Source organism: Microtus pennsylvanicus, chromosome 13, assembly GCF_037038515.1.
Source record: "Microtus pennsylvanicus isolate mMicPen1 chromosome 13, mMicPen1.hap1, whole genome shotgun sequence".
NCBI classification, from domain to species: Eukaryota; Metazoa; Chordata; class Mammalia; order Rodentia; family Cricetidae; genus Microtus; species Microtus pennsylvanicus.
The window spans coordinates 42,721,987-42,735,400 of record NC_134591.1 but is presented as its reverse complement, the minus strand read 5'-3'; the positions used below and the strand labels follow the sequence as shown (position 1 = coordinate 42,735,400).

The 13,414-nt window shown below is 52.9% G+C and overlaps 2 protein-coding genes across 5 annotated transcripts in view; one reads left to right on the top strand and one right to left on the bottom strand.

The window, feature by feature from the left end:
• Acot11 (acyl-CoA thioesterase 11) overlaps positions 1–4,471 on the top strand; it is a 53,792-nt gene extending 49,321 nt beyond the window's left edge. For all 4 annotated transcript variants that reach the window (XM_075944909.1, XM_075944907.1, XM_075944910.1 and 1 more), the window contains one exon: positions 622–4,471. In XM_075944909.1, the coding sequence (XP_075801024.1) occupies positions 622–777 (156 nt within the window). In that variant the 3' untranslated portion in view covers positions 778–4,471. The remainder of the gene's footprint in view (positions 1–621) is intronic.
• Positions 838–12,628, bottom strand: Fam151a (family with sequence similarity 151 member A). The gene is given in 8 exon segments (XM_075944588.1): positions 838–1,568; positions 1,999–2,142; positions 2,799–2,938; positions 3,328–3,552; positions 5,587–5,746; positions 7,513–7,665; positions 10,599–10,745; positions 12,502–12,628. Coding segments are annotated over 8 exon segments (1,827 nt in total).
• Positions 12,629–13,414: the final 786 nt, after the last annotated feature.

Genomic DNA, 13,414 nt, shown 5'->3' with positions numbered 1-13,414 from the left:
AAAAGCTCTGGACGTGGTCTACAGAAAGCCCTGATCTGATTGAAAATTCTGTCTCATTATTTATTTACTGTGTCCCCCTTCTTGTCTGGGAGGGATTTATGTGGCTCCAAGGGCCTATAAAACCCAGCAGGATAGTCCGTGTTGATTGAAAAGGAAGGGAGGAGGTGGGGTGGGAATGCTGCATCCTGCCCCCAGCTTGCAGCCCCTTGCAGCCCTAGATCGACTCTGTGCCTTGCCCAGCGGCTGAGTTGGCCAGCATTGCAAAGGACTATACAAAGCTGGTCCAAGGCTTATGCCTATCCTCTTTCTGTGATGTCAAGTGGATTCAGTGATAGGCTTTGGAGACTCAATTCCTGTTCCCTGGGGCCGCCTGGCCAATAGGGAGGTGCACAATGATCTTATTATATGCTGTGATAGGATAGCCAGGGTACCCCAAGTGCCTAGGTAACCTCTCAAAGGAGGCCATGTCTGCCAGTCGGTTTTCTAACTGAGCTCCAAGGCTCAGGGTTGTACCTGTTGCCTTCCCAGAATGCAGGAGGGACTGACTCCCCACCTGCCTACTGCTCAGAAGTCCCTGAGTCTCCCCATTCTGCTTCCCTGACTTGGCTTTTCACCCTGCAGGTTTCTTACTACAACCAGGCCACCCCCGGACTTCTCAACTACGTGACCACCAATGTGGCCGGCCTGTCCACGGCGTTCTACAATACGTTCAAGGCTTGTGAGTGTTTCCTATTGGACAACCGGAATGACCTGGCTCCCAGCCTCCAGACCCTCTAGGCACTACCCCACCCTGCCCCAGGTCTTACACAGTGCGTGGAGCAAAGCAGAGGCATTTATTCACCCTGACTCCCCGGGGAAGCCTTCCACATTAGATGGTCCAGTCCTACTGGGTGGTCAGTTCCTGCTCACATCTGCCAGCAAGTCTTCTCGGTACTCCTGGGGTATCCTGTAATAGACTCGGGTCCTGTCCATGGCCCTGGCCACCCACACTCCAGCCCAAACGTCTGCATAGTTGTTCCCAGCCATGCTGTGGTGCACCGTGACCGTGGCTCGAGGGGAGGCTGCCAGCAGCCTGGCCACAGCTTTGGCCGAACTCCGGCCCAGTGGCCCAGCCTGCAGCTGGAAGGACACAGGTTGCCAGAGTCCCTGACATAGTTCCAGCATATCTGTGACCATCTGCTCCTGATAGCCGCTGCCCAGCACCTCTTCAGGCCAGCCTGGTGCCACGGTCACATGAGGGAAAACTTCAGCCACGGCTGTAAGCAGTTCTCTGCCGGCCACATGACCAGGGACCACAAAATTACCATGTGAGATTGTAGCCCCCACCCACACGGGCCAGGGCAGATGGCCAAGGGTGGAGAGGCGTGCCAGTGTGGCCAGGGAGGGCCGGAGAGCTGTGGGTTCCACGATGTTCACATGGACGCCCCAGGACCCGGAGTGAGCAGCCAGCTGCAGCAGACAGGACTCTAATGTCAGAACAGGACCACCTCGGGTACGCAGGACGGGCACAGGGGTCCCAGCTTCAGGTTCCTGGAGGCCCACATCCAACAGGATCATGCCTTCTCTGTCTGGAAGAGGCAACAGTGTTCGGAGTACCTGTCATTATGGGATGTCATTCCCTCTTGTTAAAGGGGCAGTGGAGGTCATGGGAGCAGACAAGGAGGAACTGGTGCCAGCCATTCTTGAATCTGACGTTCCAGACTCCAAATGCTGTGACTGGTGACTCTCAGGCAGACATGACAAATGGCTGGCTCGGTTCTTGGCCTTCCTAGTGACTCAGACCTAGGTCACCACCCCCTCTTCTAGTCACAGTAAGGCTGGGGATGCAAGGCTGCTGGCCTAAGGTCAGGAGTTCCTGCTCTTGACAATGTTCCTCCCACTCTGTATCCAGCGCAGGGCTTATCATGTTGCCATGGTAACAGAGAACCAAGTTACCCACCCAAGCAAACGACAGACCTGTGGGTTAGCCAGGAGCTTTGGGACTGCAGGCAGACTCACCAGGGGCAGTAATGGCCGCTGTCCTCCCGCTGCCATTCACTTCTAGATCCAGCCACTCTACCTCCAGGCCATCACCCCTGGGCTGCTGGAGAAGAGGGATCAGGCTGCCACCTGTGTAGTAGGTTCGCTTTCGGGTGTTGTTCACTGTGGGACCCAAAATTGCCAAGGTGAAAAGACCACTACCCATGGTTACGCCCTGGCTCTCCTGTGTCCAAATCCTTGTAGCCATCAGTTCCCTCTTGGATAGATGTGAAGTCATTGTTTCAAGGTTTGGTAACCAGCAAGCAGAGTTTGCTGGGCCAGCAACCAAATGGAGCTAGAGCTGGAGGACCCCAAAGCTGGTTTCATCCCTTTTCCGGACACGGTTCCCTCAATAGGAGTGGGACCTGATGTGACCCCTTGGGATGGCTTAAATGTGGGTGCTCCTAGACTCAGGGTCAAAAGTACAAGGGGTTTGCCTGGTGGCATCTGGCTCATGGATGAGTGGGCACAGAAGAAGGCTGTGGAAACATGGGGAGGGGTTAAGTTGGCTAGGGTCTGATCAAGCTGCTTTTCTATAACTCCTTGTATTCTCGACTTCAATTTCCCTCTCTATCAACCAGACTCCTGCTTTGTGGATAGGTGAAGCTTGGATAGCGTACTGTCCCAGGGGCAAAAGACAGGTTCTCAGAATGGTTCCTATCTCCTGTTCCACCCAGAAATTTCCCCATCTAGACCTCCCTACCTTTGCTCCCATGCCCAGCCAAGGCTGCCCTGAGCAGAACCCAGCCTCCACCTCCCCTTCTAGGCCCCCTTCTTACAGGCCAGCTGCTTGAACTGCGACAGGACGGGCTCAAAGAGGTCATAGTAGATTTGGTGGGTGGCGCTGTTGTCCCGGATGAAGAGGAGATCATCTACCGACACGGGGTCCGAGGCACCCTGCCACAGTGTCAGGCTGTACCTGGGACCAGAGAGCTGACTCAGTGCCCCTCTGGGCCCAGAAAGACCCTGGGCTCTACTCCTATGCTCTGAACAGAATGCCAGCTGAGCCCAGGAGTGGAACATCTGCCCTCCAGCTTCCTGCTAGCCTCTCCTCTTGGGTACCATCCCTTCCAGGGGATGACAGAAAGCAGGAGTTCAGGGGATGGGAGGATGTGCCCACTCTGGATGTCTATTTCTGAGTTACCCAACAATGGAAGCAGTGAACGGCTTGTCACCAGGGAAGTGTAAGCCAGAGGCAGGGCATTCATTATAGGAGGTGGCTAGGCCACCGGGGCCAGGACAAGATGATCTTCAGAACCCCTCCTGCCATGTTCATCAGAGCCCAGGATAGATCAGAGGGAGCTTTACCTCTCAGATTGGGCCAGGAGCCAGCTGAAGTGGGGCCAAGCAGCCCGTGCCATGAAAGCCCGAACAGGGAAGGTGATCCTCTGAGGCAGCGCCCCCACCAGCTCCTGCATCTTCTCTATCATGGCTTTGGTGTAGGTGCTGTTTGGTAGCTGAGGCACATACAGAGTAGTAAAGCCAGGAGAGATGGTGACCTCGGGATACTTCTCCTGGACCAGCGCCAGGAACCTGCAGAGAACAGAGAGATCCAGCTTTGCAGATGATTCTGGTCCATTCTTGTAGGTTCTTATCGCAGGGACTTGGGGCAGCCAGGCCTGTTGAGTCTGTGCTTGGAGGCTGGCAACACAGCTCTAAAGAACAGCAGGGGTTTGCACCTCCTGCTGATGTGACCACCCTGTGCAGCCGGGGAGGTCTGGGCTCAGGGCCCTACTCTGCCTCTGGCGGTTACTTCAGGCAGGGCCTGTTAAACGTCCCCATATGGATGGAGGGGGCTGAGTGAGATTTGTGAGGTGTGCAGATCTGTAAGTTGCCAGCTGACTTTGAGTTTCCAGAGTTTCAGATTCCTAATTATTTTTTTTTATGTGCACCGAGCATGATAGCACATGCCTGTAATCTCGGCACTTGGGAGGTGGTGGTATTAGGATCAGGACTTCCTTCATCCCCAGGTACATAGAGAGTGCAGGGCTAGCCTGGACTATATGAAACAGTCTCAAAGCAATACATCAAAAAGAATGATTTGAATCTTATTCTGATGCAGAGTTTATTAGGAAAGTAATGTCACCTATGGCCCAGCCTCCAGAGTACCCTGAGGAGAGAAGCCTTGTTTGTCTCGGGCCCTAGACTGCATTTAAAAAAATTATTTTCTTCAAGTATATCTCAATTTAAGAATCACAGAAATGTTGGGTGGGTGGCTGGGCAGATGGAGGGAGAGATGCCTGCAGACCACAGAGCTTGGGGAGGGAAAGACCTGCAGGAACCCTTGCTCTGCCATTTTGTAGACTTAGGCCATTTAACCTACCAAAGATAGTTTGTGTACTTACAAAATGAAGATGACTAGTTGCTACCTCATTCTCCTAAGAGTTCGGCTGTATTCTGCAAGTAAATGCTTGAAACAGTGCCTGGGGCACAATAAACATGCAACAGCGTGCTTCTGTCATTGTGAATTTTCACATCTGAAAAGTGGGGAGAAAGATACTCCTAGCCAGTCACGGGCTGGATTTTCTAGAGGGCTGGGGAGGGAGCCATCTCTTTATAACTTCTAGCAGGCCACGTCCTGTGCACGCCACTGGGGAGGTAGAAAAGACATGGTCGTCTGCTCCCCAAGAGTCCACAGTGAAGCAGGGGTGACCAGCGTGTAAGCCAACAGAAGCAGTCCAATGGAATCAGGGCTGAGGGGCCCAGGGGAAGTTCTTCAGGAGCATGGGGTGCTGGGGATACTTCTGAAGGTGGCAGAGACTCACTAGAGAAAGGAGGAAGGCTAAGCGTGCTGGTGCACACCAGATATAGCAGCAGTGGAGATGGGAGGACGATCAAGGCCAGCTTGAACTGTGTGCAGAGTCCAAGGCTGTTCAGGGCTACGTGAGAACTTGTCTCATCCTCTCCCTGCCACAAAAAAGGTAAGGAAAGCAAAACGAAACGCAAGAAACAAACAAAAGAACCAGGCCCAGTGGCCTGTAACTGTAATCCTGGTACCAGTAGACAAAGGCACCAGGAGCCCCACAAGTATGAGGTAGCTTGGCCCATATAACGGGTTCCAGGCCAGCAAGGACTACATAGAGAGATTGTGTCTTAAAAACCCACAAAGGGGCAGGCATCTCAGGCAAGAGGGAACAGAGCATGGGCATGCTCAGAGGTGGCTGGTGAGATGGTGCTTGCCACCAAGACTGATGACGCGAGTTCAAACCCCAGCAGCCATATGGTGAAGAGAAAACCAGTGCTTGAAGGTTGGCCTCTGACTTTCACATTGCACCATGGCCTATAGGTGTGCGTATACACACACACACACACACACACCAAAGGAAAAGGCTCAGAGCTGTGGTCTCATGGTGAGACTCACATACACACACACACATAGGAAAAGGCTCAGAGCTATGGTCTCATCGTGAGACTCATACACACACACACACACACACATAGGAGAAGGCTCAGAGCTGTGGTGTCACAGCAGGACTGACACATGCAACAACGGTCCCCCTGGCTCCCTTTCATGCTCCGTGCTGACAGAAGAGGGTGGACCCAGCAGGGCAGAGGGTGAGCACTCACTGTGTAGCATTGATCTCAATCGAGATGGGCACATTGGGGCCCCTCAGGATGTCAGCATTGATCCACACCGGTCTCCGAATCTTGCCAGCCTCGGTCATCTGCCGGAGGAGGTCCAGGGAGGGGCCCACAGCCTTGAGGCTCTTGAAGTCCAGTTTGATGCCTGCAGGAAAGGGGCGGGGGCTGGGGAACTGGAAGTTGACTTGCTGGGTAGGAAGAGCTGGTAAGGGTGGGGCAGGTCTTGGGAGAGAGTAGGAAGGTGGGGAGCAGATAGTGTCGGGGTGCAGGGACAACTTTTAGGCAAGGGAAGCCAACACTTGAGAAGAAGGGGTCACCTTCTTAATCCCAGGTAGGCAGAAGCAAAAGCCTGGGTGGTTCAGGGAGTTTCAGGCATGAAAAAGGGACAGGGCAGATCTGAGACCTGAACCCCAACAGCCTGTGAGGAATCCACTAGGAAGAGACATCCAAGTAGAGAGGTTAGCTAGATAGAATAGAAAAAGGACCCAGTGTGAATGAGTGTCCATCTTAACTTTGGAGACAGAGATGAGACCCCCAAGTTAGAGAAGCTGAAAGCCAAGCCAGGACAAGGGCAGCCATGGAGGGTGGAAGCAGAGGAGTCACAGGTGTGTGTGGCAGTTAGAGGAGGCTGTCTGAGGAAGATAGTCTGTGGGAGAAGTGGTGTGGATGTGACTGGAGTTAGAGTCGGCAGGTGCTGCTGCCGAGTGGATGAGGGGGATGAGGGGATGAGGGAGATGAGGGAGATGAGGGATTGAGGGGGATGAGGGAGATGAAAGAGATGAGGGATTGAGGGGGATGAGGGAGATGAAGGGGATGAGGGGGATGAGGGAGAGGAGGGATTGAGGGGAATGAGGGAGATGGGGGACTGAGGGGGGTGAGGGAGATGAGGGGGGTGAGGGAGAGGAGGGATTGAGGGGGATGAGGGAAATGGAAGGGATGAGGGGGATGAGGGGATGGGGAGGATGAGGGGGATGAGGGGAAGAGAGATGAGGGGATGAGGAGATGAGAGGGATGGGGGAGATAGAGGGGAATGAAGAGGGATAAGGGAGATGTGGGCGATGAGGAGGATGAGAGGGATGAGGGAGATGAGGAGGATAAGAGGAAGAGAGATGAGGGGAATGAAAGATAAAGGGGATGAGGAGAATGAGGGGGATGAGAGGGATTAGGAAGATGAGGGAGATGAGGGGGTGAAGGGGATGAGAGGGATGAGGAGAATGAGGAGGATGAGAGGGATTAGGAAGATGAGGGGGATGAGGGGGTGAAGGGGATGAGAGGGATGAGGAGAATGAGGAAGATGAGGGGAATGAAGGGCATGAGGAGATGAGGGGGATGAGGAGGATGAGGATGAGGAAGATGAGAGGGATGAGGAAGATGAGGGGCATGAGGGTGATGAGGGAGATGAGAGGGATGAGGGAGATGAGGGGAATGAAGGGCATGAGGAGATGAGGGGGATGAGGAGGATGAGGATGAAGAAGATGAGAGGGATGAGGGGGATGAGGGAGATGAGGGGCATGAGGGGGATGAGGGGATGAGCGGGATGAGGGGGTGAGGGGGATGAGGGGGTGAGGGAAAAGCTGATGTTAGGGTGAGACTTAGATCTGGACTGGAAAGAGGAGTTGGGCTTTGAACACATTGTACCCAGCTCTGTGCACTCAGGGACACCGTGACCCTGTTAGTCTCTTTACATTTTACTGTCCACGTTCACATCCCTGTCTCCCCTGTGGGTTCTGGAGAGAACTCGTGGGTTGCAGCTCCTCTAGTCTACCTAACGTAGCTCTCCCTGAGCCTGAGTGATGGAAGTCTGGGGAGTAAGCAGCTCAGGGTGGGCCCTGGATTCACCTCACCCAAGAGGGATCCCTACTTAAGGGCAGGGTCTGGGGAGCCAGTAGGGCTGGGAGAGGGATGCCTTACCCTTCTGAGAGGAGGAGAGTACAGCTTCCAGCCACTCCTGCAGGGTGTTGTCACTGTAGATGGCTGGAGGGTGGGCCATAATAGGCACCCCGGTCTCATTGACTGTGGTGAACCCTTCTACATTGACATCTGCCTCCAAGACCATGACATTGCCTATTTTAAAAGGGAGAATGCAATTAGTACTTTAAAAATACTTATCTGGAGCCGGGCGGTGGTGGTGCACACCTTTAATCCCAGCTCTTGGGAGGCAGAGGCAGGCGGATCTCTGTGAGTTCAAGGCCAGTCTGGTATACAAGAGCTAGTTCCAGGACAGGAACCAAAAGCTACGGAGAAACCCTGTCTCGAAAATTAAAAAAAAAGAAAGAAAAAGAAAAATATTTATCTGTCTGTCTATCAATCAATCTATCTATCTACCTACCAACCATTTATCTATCGACCTATCATCTATATAATACTTAATACCTTAATACTGAAAGTGGTGGATGTCCTAGAAGCTGGGCCAGGGGGCTGACTTTCTTGGGGTGAGGGACCAAGAAAATGAGCAGGACTTTGGATCCTCTGGAAGATGCTCCCTAAAAGGCAGGGGACACGCGGTTGCCAGGCCCTCCACTCACCCACCACCGAGTCAGGAGAGCGTGGTGGCTGAGTGTACAGACCCTGAAACCATACACTTGCAAGCTGTGTGAGACAGGCCAGATTACCTGACCTCTCTGTGTTCGTTTGTTCATCTGTTGAGAAGTAAATAGTAACATCTCCCAGGTTAGGCATTCACAAAGTGTTAATTATTATTTACAATCACCTAGGGTAACCCAGGGCCATCTGGTGTACTTCTGCTGTCTCAACACAATTACTAATAATGACCTTGTTTGCAATCAAGCATGCCGCAGTTTGGATGACCAGTGGCTCACTACCAGCCCACATTTACCCAGGAGGGTCACTTGCCTGGAATCATTGCCTGCATTCCCCCACCCCACCTCCAGGGTCTCATGTAGCCCAGGCTAGTCTGAAACTTACTATACGGCCCAGGAGGACCCTGAGGTTTTAATCATCCTCCCCTGACCTCCCCAGCGCTGGGCTTACAGGCGTGGCCAGAACTGTGACTAGTAAACACCAAGGTAAAATCTGAACTTTCTGGGCTGCCGCCACTGCCCTCTGCCCTCTGCCCTCTGCCTGGAGATTCAGTTCATGCCGTCCTAACTCGGCCAGTTCCCTCAGAGGCCTGCTCCAGGGGCCTGACAGCAAGGAAAAGGGGCCTCTCTCTGCCAAGCGTGAGTTTTTGCGTTCCCTGCTGCCAGTCCCCTCCCACCCCCTCATTGTGCCAGGCTTGCCCGGTGGCAGGCATCCCCTCAGGCCTTATCTCCCCTTTCTCTCTGACAGAGCAGAGGACTTTCTGTTCTGTTCATGTGTGTGTGTGTGTGTGTGTGTGTGTGTGTGTGTGTACTGCAGGGCAGGCCTCACCCTTCTCTAGAGAGAAATTCTCAGCACTCAGATAGAAAGGAAAAACTCCTAATTAGTGCACAGCTTTAGCCTCCAGCTGTTGCTCAAATAGGCCCAGGCCAGGTCAGAAATCTCTCGTAGCTTGTATAGCGAAAGGTACTGTTATCATTTTTTCTATGTGGCCACTGACCATCCCAGGGTGGTCTTTTCATCCCTACCCCAAAGGGGACTTTTCCCAGAGCTAAGCAGATTTCCCATAAGCTAAAGTTTTCAGGCTCCTAGTTAAGATAGTTTTATCATTAGCAACAGGACTGACGGGCTGTGCTCTTTTCCAGAGAGTGAGGAAGGAGCTAGCAGACATACAGAAGTAGAAGCCCATAGCTCCGAGTTAGCACTGTTGTCTCAGCTCGGAGACGGCTTCTCTTTCCTGTGTCACCCCGTGTCTTCTGAGCAAGCTTGGGAAGCATGGCTGATGTCAAAGTTTGCCATCTTCTTTTCTCCTTCACTCCGAGTTACCAGACCCAGCTGTCAGAGGACACAGCAAAAGCAGTGGTGGGCTGGGTCTCTCCTGGCCTGGCCTCTCCCCATGGACCAGTTAGGCCTCCGGTCAACCAGTTCTTCCCAGACTACATATCAGGCCGGCTGTACAGTGACCTGCTGGAGCAAAAGTCAGTGCCTGATGACCGGGCCTCCTCTGCTTTCAACCAGTGTGTGACCCTGGATGAGACTCCGGATGCTCAGCTGAAATCAGGAGAGCTCCCTCTTTTTCTCCACCTCCCATTTTTTTTCTGACAAGGTCTCGCTATGTAGCCCATGCCAACTTGGAACTAGTGATTCTCCTGCCTCAGCCTCCTGAGTTCTGGGGCTACAGGTCAGCGGGATATGACTACGGGTCAGTGTGGTCCTAAGCAGTAGTGTGGCCCGGGGAGCCCTCAGGCCACATCCACAGTGCTGAATGGAGACCTGTGTCTTCTGAAGCAAACTCAAGCCAGGCACCCCCCACTCCCACCCCCATCTTCCATGGCTTGGAGGTCATGAACGTCTCAGCAGCTCCCAAAGAGAATGTTTCCCCACTGTCCCAGTCTGGGGACAGAGACCACAAACTTTGGAGCTGATGTACATTGTCCTCACTCCTCTCCGACAGCAGAACCTTGATCACCTAATTTCTCTGGGCTTCATAGAATTTCTTCTATGAGTGGTGCTCGTGAGCAGGTGGCATGGGTTCCAGGGGACCTCCATGCAATGTGGGGGTGTGTGCCTGTCCATTGACAGGACGTCATGATTGTTTTGTATGCAGACTCTAAGGTACAGCTCAGGTGTCCACAACATGTTTCAGGAGCACTGTCAAGTTCATGTCTCTGGCTTGTTAGTCCTGGAGGTCAAAGGCCTCCTTAGCAGGGACTGTCAGCTCTTGACAGGCTGACGGGTTGTTGGAGTGGGTACAGTATAGTGATGAGCCTGGAGTTAGCACCTGGTCTAAATCTAGGGCTCAGAGCTCACTGGTTGCTCCACCTGAGTGGCCTTAGTCCTCAGCCCTGTTCCCCGAGGGAGACTGTGGCAGGCAATGACATAGCCATTATGGAGCTGCCGTGACCATGGTGTCAGCTGCCTCCTGATCCCCTGACCCCAAGCAGAATGGCTAGACTTACTATTCAGGGCATCCTCCATCTCTTTCTTGCTGTTGGCTGCGTGGTACCAGGTGATTAGCAGGCCATCCCGGTGACTGATATGGCCCGTGCTTAGCATGTAGTCCAGCATGTCAGCTTCTGAACGGCAAACTGCATCTTGATCACAGCCTGGAACCAATGGTAAGGGGTTGTTATCATCATCTCTTGCTCAGCCCAGCGTGCTTCGGTATAATTCTACCACTATGAATCTAGCACTCTATCCAGTAGACAGACAGCAGGACCCACAGCCCCTGGTTCAGTAAAACACAGTGAGACTAGCCTGGTGCTGTGTCTCTAATCCTAGCAGCTGAGAGGCCATAGCAGGAGGATTGGCACCAGTATGAGCTCAGCCAGGATTAAATAGTGGTTCTGGGTCAGCTGGACTGTAGAGTAAAAATCTCTTTCAAGTAAATTAATAGGGGCTGGGGATATGGCTGTTAGTGAGGTGCTTGTTTGCCTACACTGTGAGGTTCTGAACTGAACACCTAGCCAGCACAAAACCAGCTGAAGAGGCATATACCCGGCATCCATCACTAGGGTGGTAGAAGCAGGGGAATCAGAAGTTCAAGGTTGGGCCGGGCGGTGGTGGCACGCACCTTTAATCCCAGCACTCGGGAGGAAGAGGCAGGTGGATCTCTGTGAGTTTGAGGCCAGCCTGGTCTACAAGAGCTAGTTCCAGGACCGGCTCCAAAGCAACAGAGAAACCCTGTCTCAAAACAAAAACAAAAAACAAAAAACAAAACAAAACAAAAAACAAAAACAAACAAACAAAAAGTTGTCTTTTGATACATAGTGAACTTGGGACCAGTCTGGGATACAGGAGTCTTGTCTTAAAAATCAAACGAGGGCTGTCAAGATGGCTCCAAATCTCATGACTTGAGTTTAATTCCTGAACCTCACATGGTAGAAGGAGGAAACTGACTCTCGCAAATTGTTCTCCTTTGACACACACACTAAATAAATGAATGCAAAAACAAAACCCAGCCAGTAGACAGGGAACTGTATGGATTCCTGGGGCTGCAGAGACCATCCTGTTGGCTTTGCATCATTAGGAAAGGGAGTAGCATTTAGGAGGTACCTGGAGGGATGGGTGTACACTTGACAGAAGAGGAGGATATAGATAATTCTGGACTGGAAGAGTAGTGTAGGCTTAGCCATAAGAAAGAATGTTTGTACAAAGACATGGGCACTGCCTGGTCTTCATGGGAGAAGGAAAGCTTCATCTCCAGTGAAGGAGTTGAGTCTGTGCATGGAAAGGGACCAAGAGAATTGTTTAGAAAGGCCATGCTGCTGGGCGGTGGTGGCACAGGCCTTTAATCCCAGCACTTGGGAGGCAGAGGCAGACAGATCTCTACGAGTTCAAGGCCAGCCTGGTCTACAAGAGCTAGTTCCAGGACAGGCTTCAAAGCTACAGAGAAACCCTATCTTGAAAAAAAAAATAATACCATGCCGGCTGCCAAGAGAAGTGGCTGGTAAGAGCCCATGGAGACAGAGTCCCTGCAGGAGTCTAGACAAGATCCCTGAGCTTTTGAGGGCAGTGCTAGTTGGGGATAAGAGAGGAAGGTGGGAAGCAAAGCCTCAGAATCAGGATAGGCGTGTCTGGGTGCCTAGAGAGCCCTTTATATTGGACTGCAAGGACCAGCAGGTGTGTAGGAGGAGCGTGAAGGCTGCTCAATGTCCAAGAGGGAACGTCCCTCCAAAAGCACAGGAGAAAGGAGATTTGGTGATCAGGAAAAGTCAATGGCACCTTCTGCTAGGGATGAAGGTTGGTAGGACTGACGTATCAAAGAGCTGAATAGAGCTGGATGTATGGGCAGAGCTTGGTGGGGTAAGGGATGAGAAATGGCAGGGTTGGCCGGGGAGTACGGGAAGGAAGAGTTCCTACCTGTTTGGGTGCTCCGATGCAAGGTGAGGCCCAGGACCATTGAAATGGTCAACACCAGGGTCACACTGACACTGCCTGCAAGGATCCACTTGGTCTGGCTGTTCGAGCACCACTTCTTGCAGGACATTTTGACCCTCCCTGGAGAGAGTTCCCTTCCAGACTCCACAGGCACAGTCCCTGAGGCTCTGGTGCCAGGCAGGAGCCTGCAGGTACCTAGTCCTCCTCAGTTCTGGCCACTCCTGTAGCCTGGGCGGAGAGAGCTCAGAAACCCTGCCCTCCTTCAAACTCTCCTCTTCTTCCCCTCACCCATGCTGTATCTTCGCAGGCTAAGCAGAAAGTCCTGCCACCCCCCAAATGACCTTTGAGCACAGCAGGAAGCAGTGGAGGACTGGACGGAGTCCCGACCACTGGCACAGGAGTAGAGATCTATTCCAGCTGAGTTGGGTTTCCTGGTGGCCTGGAGCAAGCCAAGGCGTCCTCCCAGGCCTTGATCTACCCCTGTGTGGAAGGAGGCAGCAGAAAAGGGCCACCTCTTTACTCTTTTCAGTCTAGATCTTTCTGTCCTGCCCCAGGGACATGAGCAGATTAGATCTGCCCCGAGGACAAGGATTTCCTTCTATCTGATAGACTGGGCTGGGATGGTAGCTGATAGCCCTGGCCTGTGAACCTGGGTGAGAGAACAGGCCACCTCTGGGGCAGCAGATCCACAGGCAGGGTTGAGTCACCTGCTCAGGCAGACTGCGCAGGGTTCTAGGGGCAAGAGGATGAAAAAAGTTAGGGACGTCCTCTATTTCACAGGCCAGGGAACTCAGAGGGGCCAGAGGCAGCTGTGAGAAGCGTGCAGAGGGCCTGCAGTTTAGAGGTTAGGGACAACAGGCAACAGGTTAAATGAGGCTAAATGAGGGGCTCTCTC